Raw genomic sequence first — 9,812 nt, 5'->3', positions numbered from 1 at the left:
GCAGGCTGTTTGTAGCATACTTCGTCAGCAAAGTGACAAATATTTATGCTAACAAAGTAATGAAACTGTCAACTCTGAAATTTTTTTCGTGATTTGCCACTCCCTGTCCTCATTGCAACAAACTCGTCTTTTTCAGGTAGTAATGCCTCAATTGCATGGTTTTTATCATCGATGAGGTTTTTTGTCTTGAAAAACTGTGTGATCTATTCTGCCTGGGTCGCCATTTAAAAAAAAGCTCTACTGTATTTTGATACAAGATAGCTGATTGGCTGTTTATTTTTGTCACATCTCCCCTCCTTGTCATTAAGGGCGCCTATTAAATACACAATGTATTGGTTCAATCTGCGAAAGGTTAGTTTGGAGGGGTGACCCTAAACAAACGTTTCTTGTCTGGTGAAGATTATTGGACGCGTACGACTCAATGTATTGTTCTGCTTCTTCTAACGAAATAGTTCCCTGGATAACCGTTTGTTGAATGGTGACACTTTCTCCATTCAGATACGATGCCTGTCTTTCTTCCCACTCTAATAGCAAAGAATTTCTTGTTTGATTTCTTCCCACTTTTTAGAGCTTTCTTTGTTCTTCTTTGTTTATTGCCCAACATTTCAATTTCTCACAAAGCTGATCCAATTCCGATTTGTTAGCAAAAATTGTACTTCGTTTTTATTTCACAGATCTGTTTCCCATGATGAACGATTAAGTCTGATATGTTCCTGGACCATATATTATCTATCCCGCACATTTAAATAATGTAATTCGGCCTACAACCGCTGTATACAATCTCAATATACAGAGCTAACTAACATGCGTGTTACGTACATTTAAAAACCCTGTTAATTGTTGAAGGGAGATGATGCCATCATAGACATAACTTGCCATCAAGTAAACTTTAAAATTGTGATTGCTTACCGCCAATTCATCGGACTTGCATGCTCTCCAGGATTTAATTTTAATTTACATTTTGATAGATGTGACGTCATGGAGGATGATCAGAAAAAAACAGCGTTGTATGAAACCAAACACTGGTGCATTATGGGAAGTAACGTCACTAAGTTTATAGTGTTATGCACTATAGTACTAATCACGGTAGCAGCATATGTACATACAAGTCAAAGAATGCATTCTAATAAATTAGTATTGCCTCAGATGGCCATGGTTCAAACGGAGACTCATTATAGTAACAATGGAAAATTATCATGGCAATCGGACCCGCAGGTATGGTATATTTCTTGATAGGGCGCCACCGTAGTTCACAATAATTGATGGAGAGGTTACCCGACTTGTCAAATAAACCCAGGAATGGGATATATGATTTCATCCAAGCGCAAAGGCAATGAAGGCTCATGTATGTCGTAATATTTGCAGCATAGATTATAAACTGAAGTTTAATTTCTCATGTTGTGAGGTGAAATATATTTGTTAGCTTGGCGAGGTCGTGTGAGTTGCACGTTAGTTCTGCGGGGCTCCAAACACAACATTGGGGTCTGATGGCATTCGGCCGGGGTACCAAGTTCGGGGAATTCTCCACCTTTCTATCGAACAAAGACACACAGAGAATCAAATCGTTTCAACCTCTAATCTCAGTGCCACGTCCGAACTCTCCCAAGACTGCGTTAAGACTGCGTCAAGGCTGCCCCGGGACTGCTTGCCTCGGGGTGAGCTTGCCACAACTAACTGAGATCAGCTTCATTCACTTTCCAACTGTTAGCCAATTACAGAGTAGTTTAAAAGCTTAAGGCGTAGCCTCCATACATTCTATTCGCATATAGCTAATCACACAAAGTATTTAACACGCCATAATGTCAGATAAATCATGACACCACTAACGCCCTACATGTCAGGCCAAAATTTATGTGGGCGGTCAAATGTGTCAAGTCCTTGCCTGACAGTGAGTGAGACTGCTGTGTTGCTGTAATATGTATTCAAAACAATCCAAATATATGAACGGTAAAAAACGAAACCACTAGTCTGTACACAACTCTCATTTCTGTGTGTTGGTGTGTGTGTATGCCAATCTTCATTACGCTGAGTTAATAGCTCTGACTTCCTCTAACCGTCAATGCAAAATCTTGTCACGATTTTAACGGTCTCAATATTTTGGCCGAGGGAGGGTTGCACTACGGTGTTATAATATACCATTCCATGGCGACAGAAAGTAAATGTTCAGATCATTACCAAATTCTGCATTTGAGAAATTATAGCAAAAATATCAAAATTGAGTAATTAGTGCATTCGGTATAATTGATCTCCTGTGAGGGGATTACTTTACGTTCATGCATAGTAATGGACTCCTGGCAGCTTGAATTTTTTTCCGATAACAAATTGTTTGGCTAGAGCGCCCTCTATGTACTGTAGTTTCCACTATAATTTACACTGTTTGTTTGTTCGCTATTCCAGGAACGACTAATTGGTGGATTTGATGATGAATTTTGTTCAATGGAAGAATATCCTGAATATTTCATGTTAAGTAATGAAGCAGTTCAGTTTCTGATGAAAGACGGACACCATGAGATATACTTGGCAGCGTGCCAGCCAACCATTTTATATGTATACGGTATGAGTTTAAAAAACACCATGGTCCGATGTCGACCCTGGGTGGACATGCAAGCACGGGTGTTAGGACCAGACTTACAGTTTTACCCCGGCGCCAAGGCATATACACTAATGTTTAACAATGTTAGAGTCAGGTGGGCCGGCGAGGACAAATTTGAATTATTAATACCGCCTTTACAGCTGGGAGTTTACTATTTAGAAATATTACTTGTGCATGGAGAAAATGCCCATCGTGTTTTGTTTGACAATGAGAACAACACTAAAGGTGCTCCTTGTGTGGACACTGGTATTGCTGAAACGCCTGTTTCTCTTATTGTTAATGACAATAGTACGTGTCCATTTTATAAATCCGACTCCACTCCTTTATGTAAATCAGGAAATGTTACAGGGAGATGGGTGAGTACGCCACCAGACGGTTGTGATGGTAATGTCTGCGACGGCAACATTGATGTACTAGCAAGTTCTGGCCGCGTATGGGCGCCCTACGACTGTCATTATAAAATATTTACCCCTGGGGAGCTTAACAAATGTTTTCGGGACAAAGTAATTTTAGTTGTGGGAGATTCGATAACACAGGAAATAGCAAATGAAATAGTTCAGTTGTACATGTACAAAGACAAACTACCTATTTCCCGCGACATGAAACGGAAAAAGAAAGATATACGGCGATCAGTGACCGCATTCTGGCGTTCGATCAACGAGCAGCACACTATGGTTGGTTACAGTTTTTTGATGGCAAGTCCGCTTGGATGTGGGATTGACTGCGTCAATAAACACACTGAAAGTGAATTGCACGATATCCTTTTGCAGCACGGAAAAGTAGATTTACTGATTACTTCAACCGGTGTTCATGAAGTGGCTCCATTTAATCGTATTCACCCAAAACATAAAGATGTGTTTGTAGAATATGAAAAGGGCTTACCAACTTTTATTGAAAAAATCCAGACTTTGGTCAAAGACAGTGGCCAGATAGTATGGATCACGGCACCAGATAGCAGCGATCTTGCGAGATGTAGTTATCATGCAAAACCACGTCTCGAGAAAATAAATAACATCACAAAAAGTTTTGTTGATGAATATCTCCATAGTAACAAGAGCTTGTTACCTATCCATCTCATAGATTTTTTCAGGGTTTCTGAAAACTGCCAGTGTGGAAATGAGCATAAAGGTATTCGATTCATGAATTATGAAAACCAGCAAAATGCAGTGAAATCTTACAATGGGTTTGTATCCAGAATGCTGCTACATATTTATTTGACACTTCTATGTAATTAACCTCCTCGCCGTAGGCTGACATGTTAACCAATTTGAGTTCAGAAAAACTGCTTCCTCAAATGCACAATTTAAAATAATATTTTTTGGCCGAGTACTTAATCTACAACAATATATAATTTGAGCAATTTCAGCTTTAATTCAGTCCCAGTAAATTGGGTTTTAATTTCTGTTTTATGTTTCCCGTCTCCAACATTTTCTCAGAAATTCTGCAGCAGATATTAATGAAACTTGGCAGGTTGATGAACAATATTATTTTGAGTATGCACACAATTTTTTTTCCAGATCTGAAAATCCTAAATAGGTCTTTTTCAAGATTTTCATCAAAAATTTCCTTTCCCAGCAACATTGACACAACAACTGAGCATGCTCAAAATAAATTGATTTGGTTAGATTCAGATTCAGATTCATGAATTTATTGATTCCTGATTCACTAGTTTTACCTAATGTATTCAATCCTAAATAAATCGATAACAGAAACATAGTTTGTACTATACATAGAAAATACAGATCTATCACTTAGGACAACTGAGACTAACAATTTATGTTGTTGTATATTATATCTTTAAACTGTACAAATTGCATTATTTGTTAATTGTTGTCTGATTGATTGAGTCGAAGTAGATTTCATTCATTAATGATAAGTTGGAGCAATTAATCGCAATATTTGAGCAGGTTCTTGGGGGCAATGAAGGCCACAACAGATTAAAGAATACAAGCTCCGTAAAAATAGCACAATTGGTTTATTACAGTATTAGTGGCTTTCTGATAACGCATGCGCAGATGATGTAATAAAAGTACATGTCATTAACTACAACATCAGTATACAATGTTCTTTTCTGGATCAGTTCATTCTGCATGCACTTGTACTGAATACTGCAAAACTCAACTAAACTACAATGTGGGTGGCGCTAGGCTCACTCCCGATTACTAGTTCTACGCATTTCTGGGACCAAAGCGTAGATTGTTCATGTACATGATATGTTATCTCATCCTTCAATGTAGTAGATTTGTTATACGTTGGAGGAGATGCATATCAGGGTTCTCCCCAGGAAAAATGCATAGCGTCACAGCTAATTTGCATATCATTTACATACCTTTCCTTCATTGATTAACAGAACTCATTTACAATTATGAATATTAGTGAGCTCAGTCACAGTGCAAATAGTTTTTTTAATGGAATCAACACTTTATGTTTCACAATTTAGAAGAGTTTGAAACATTCTCGAAATACAAATGCTGCAGACTAAAAACAAACACAAATAAATTACTGTGGAATACTTTATTTTCGCTGGAATTAATTTTCGCTAAAAAGGCTTTTTCGGTCTTTTGTATGGAATTTATTTTTGATGAGTTGAATGTGAAATATAGGAAAAGTATATTCGCTGAATTGTATTTTCACAGAATCTTCCCGTCAGCGAAAATAAAGTATTCTACAGTATTGTTGCAATTTAATTGTATTGTAAAACGTTGAATGAAACGCATTCAAAACGTTAAGCCAGAGTTATGTTCACGAATCTCATAATTTTATTCACTCCAAAAACATTCTCCTTCAAAAAATCAATCACGTAATTAATTGGCGTATTGTAATTTATTATTCATACCATAAACTTCTAAAATGTTTACATTTACAGTCGATGTCGTAGCACTATGTGTTGGCATCGATTTCAATTGAAAACTGCAAGATGGCTTTCGAAAGAGGTGATTTGCAATTTTTGAAAAGTAAAATAGGTCTTAAAAGATTCGCGATGATAACAGTTCAAATGTATTTTGCCAAATCATGCAATAAACGCGTTGTTTTGTTCTTTTCTTGAATAGCGTAAGCTGATCGTGAACTCCGCTTTGACCATGTTATATCGGGGTGGAATTGATTTTGAAAGAATTTTAGCCTTCAATCTAAAGACTGTCTATCGCAGAAAATATTTACTTTCAAACAAAGAGGTGTTAATTTAACAAATTTGACTAGCTGTTACATATCGTGCGACTAGGTCTATTGTTTACAAATTATAATCTACGACTGGCAGGATGCGTGTCGGTCAGTACATGATTATAATAACAATCGGACAATAGTCCTGGTCGGAAGCGTTTCCGTGGTGGTCACTAATTTTTAATTACGGTCGGGTCCGACCAGCGTGGCGAACAAAGTCTTTGCACATCTGACATTGGCATGTCAAATATGAAATCAAGCGCCGAGGTCCCAAGTAAAGCGCCGAGATTCACAAGTATAGCGCCCCGGACCTCAGCGCTAAAAAGCCCTGGGGAGAACCCTAACATTCTCTGAACATTCTTCAGTTTCAATGATGACGAATCCTGTTTAGGAACTGACACGGATGGCATTAGCATTGGTACAGGTATCATATTTGGTTTACTCTGAGCTTGCATGGTCACTTTGTTTCATTTAGTCTGTTGACAATCAACATCTACCGGTTAACTAAGAATGGTAGCGATCCCCACTTCTCTTCAATTATTCCAGGTATACATTTTGGTTTTCCCATATAATTTATAGCAAATACTGAATCCCCCAAGAAAGTAGGTGTAATCCCTTGTTTTTGTGTCCTAATTCTCTTTCTTCTTTCCTTGGTTTTGCAATACTCGTGTCTGAAGTGATGGTTGCACAAGATCAAGTCTTGATCTTGAACGTCTATGCATATGCAAAGCTGCAGGAATCTGTTCTGTGGTTGTCTATGGCGTGATTCTGTATCTTGCCATGTAAGCATGTAGGGGTGCTTTAGTTGGAGATTTCCTAAAATCCTGGCATGCTGTGCATCTGAGGACTCAATTTCCACATCTAGCCCTGGTCACCATATGTAATTCTGGACCAAAGCTTTCATACACACTATACTAGGATGAACTTCATGTTCTACTAAGATAGTTTCAGAAGCCCGAGCTGGAATTATTACCCGCGACCCCCACAAAAAAATATCCTTGCTGAGAGTTCTTGCTTGCATGTGAAATACGGTCACAGTTGTTCCTCAACCTTCACTGGCCAACCTTGGGTTACCTACTTTATGATTTGTTATAATACTGGACGTCTGGCTGTTCAGTTTACTACAATTTAAGCTCAGCCATTGATCCATCTAATGTTGATAATGCAAGAACTACTCTATGGAAAAGTACTGCTATCATGCCATATGGAGAAGCATCACAATCAAAGATTAGTTTCAAACCACTATCATAGTGTACCAACAGTTGAGACGCCTGTAATAGTTTCTTTGATTGCTGAATGCTTCCTGTTGACTCCCTCCCCCCTCCATGTCTGAGTTGATACAGTTTGCCAAAACAGTGCTAAGATTTTTCAGGAATCTATTGTAGTAATTTGAAAAGACCTAAAAGCTCTTCTTTGTTGCAAGGTGTTGGAGCTTTTGTATGGTTTCCTCTTTGTCTTGTGTAGGGCGGATAATAATGGCGTCAATGCAATGTCCTAGGTAAGTGACTGATGATTTCTTAAACACACATTTGTTTCATTTTAGTTTTGGAACAAAAAGAAATAATTAATTGTTCTTTTATTCCTTTTAGCGTGATCGCGAAAACTAACCTGACTGCGAAAGAAATCCTGACTGGACGCATATGTGGGCAATTCGCTGTCCTCATCCATGAAAAAAAAACACAACTAGGTTTAAAGAGAACACCGACAACGTAAACCTGGCGCAACACTTTTGAAAGAAATAGATTCCGGACCAGCCCATGATCATCGAGGCGGATTTCAGAAGAGAGAAGACGTCCGGCAAGTGTTTCAAATGAGTTGACTTTTTTTGCGATCCTGATTATCATTTTATAGAGACCGTTTAGTCCCTCAGTGTTAAGTAAAAGGTAGCAATAATGACACGAAAACGAAGCGTCGGGCAAACAGGAAATTACACAGCCCTTACACACTGCTAATTGTTTTCATTTTCGAAGGCTAAAAGTTTCTGAATTGTTTGGTGATTGGTGTTGAATGTCGAATTCACACCTCTGTTCTTGTTTTACCTCCATGCTTGCAGCTTGATCTGCGTAATAAGAATCCGGGCTTGGTCAATGTGTTTCCACCAAATAAAGTTTTAATATGATGTTATAATTATGACAATCATGCCATGGATCACGCTAACTCGAATCCACTTTGAATTTATCTGTATGTGTGTCGATCTCGATTATTTTTGTTATCCAATTAAACGCCGCTTTTAACGCACTTGCTCTCGTCGTGACCCGACGCGTTCACCTATTTCAAATGACAATTTATTTCCACGCGGCTGTCATTTATTTAGTAACTGTGATTTGTCGTTTTTTTTAATTATTTTATAGTGGTCACTATGGTCTAATGTTTAGAATGTCAAAATATGTCTCTTTTATTTTAATTTTGAAAGTTTTACTCAGACGATCGATGAAATAAAACAGTGTAGTGACGTGCTGAGTAACCTGCTAAATAACGAGATAATTCCGACGTCAAATTCTATTTTGTCCAGCGACAGTGTACAAACGTGCGCCGGTGTCGGTGACAATCACGGTGACCAGCTACACCAGAACGGACATATTTCGCATCTAACTCAACCCCATGCAACAAAAATTTATGTGTTCATTATGGTCCATTCTTCCTCGACGAACAAGTACATAAGTGACAATTTAGTCAAAGACGAGAAAACTGCACAAGAAATTTGCCTTATTTACACGTAGCGGCAATGCAAGCTGCCATGCGACTTCCCCTTCTGACGTCACAAGGGGAATTTCTGTATGCAAATGAGAAGCTAATGAGGAGCCTCGTTTTAAAATACACAACAATAAAGTTGCCGTAGACTGAGTTTAAAACACATTTTTTCACTTAAAAAATAATTCATGCTTAGAAACATAAAAATTAATAATATTTATGTATCAATGGATAATTTTAGGCGTGAAAATAGCAGCCATTTCACAGGCACTTTAATTATTGCGTCCAGTCGGGATTTCTTTCGCAGCCTTGCTAGTTTTTGCGATCATGTTGAACAGGCTGAATTGACAATTAATTATATTAATTTTTGTGAAACAAAAAAAAAAATTATCGACTTTGCCAGTCTAATTTTGGTGTTATCTCAGGATTTATGTGCAGATTGATGGTTGCCAATCCTGGTTCGAACATTTTTGGATGTTTATTATTTCATGACACTCCATCAAGATGAAAAACCTGGGGCCAATCCAATTTTATCATTTCTAACCAGTCGCTGCCTACCTAATTTTGACCATTACCTGTTACAACCAATATTTTATGTATGGTATCTGCTTCACATGCCTCTATTTCAATCTGGCATATGTTCTCAATCTGGGTAGTCCCTCAGTGTGTAGTTGTAATGCTTGCTGACAAGCTTTCAATTTCTTAAACTGCTGCTCACTTATCGAGCTTACTTCTGCCCCTGTACCACTTTCCATGATTGTATGTACCCCATTCAGTTCACTTCATACTTATCCCTTACAAAAGTTTCCTGTAGGATTTTTAAAATCTTGTAGGATTTTAAACAAGACATGTCATGTCATAGCCCCCGCTCAGAAAAAAATTTAAAAACTTGTATTGAACTTAGTTTGTGTCAGAGTGAATTAATTCATTATGAGCTGTATTAAAATTCTGTTATTAAATGTTCAGAATTGATGTGTTACAATTTTAGGGGGTGGGGTAAAAATTTATTCATTTGGCTTTTCTGAGACAATTTATAACTTGTTAAACATAATGCGATGTGCACTTGTAAACAATTATTACCAGTCCCTGTACCAACTTTGAACAAAACTGGATGACACACATCTGAGAAAAAGCTTGTTTTTTTTAGATTTTTGAGGGAAAAAATGGCCTCCAAGTCGTAAAACTTTATCCAATCAAACAGGTCATGAATGACAATCCTTGGTATACATTACCTGTGTCAACAACTTTACTTCTTATGTACTTCATGTACAGATCTACATGCGGTTTGTGGCCCTGAATTAGTTTCAATATCTCTAAATAAGGACAAGAGTACTTCTCATATGACAATGATACAAATAAAGTGCAAGAA

The 9,812-nt window shown here is 37.7% G+C and overlaps 1 protein-coding gene across 1 annotated transcript; it reads left to right on the top strand.

Annotated features, from left to right (window-relative positions):
* The first annotated feature begins 994 nt into the window (after nucleotides 1-994).
* LOC102801979 (uncharacterized) lies at nucleotides 995-4,642 on the top strand. The gene is made up of 2 exons (XM_006817670.3): nucleotides 995-1,215; nucleotides 2,398-4,642. Exons 1-2 carry the CDS (start codon nucleotides 1,033-1,035, stop codon nucleotides 3,826-3,828), a joined length of 1,614 nt encoding a protein of 537 aa, XP_006817733.2. The 5' UTR covers nucleotides 995-1,032; the 3' UTR covers nucleotides 3,829-4,642.
* The last annotated feature ends 5,170 nt before the right edge of the window (nucleotides 4,643-9,812 follow it).

This window comes from Saccoglossus kowalevskii, chromosome 13 (genome assembly GCF_978046115.1).
Source record: "Saccoglossus kowalevskii chromosome 13, keSacKowa6.1, whole genome shotgun sequence".
Classification (NCBI taxonomy): domain Eukaryota; kingdom Metazoa; phylum Hemichordata; class Enteropneusta; family Harrimaniidae; genus Saccoglossus; species Saccoglossus kowalevskii.
The sequence above is the reverse complement of the archived record's forward strand: the minus strand, read 5'-3'. Positions and strand labels throughout refer to the sequence as shown.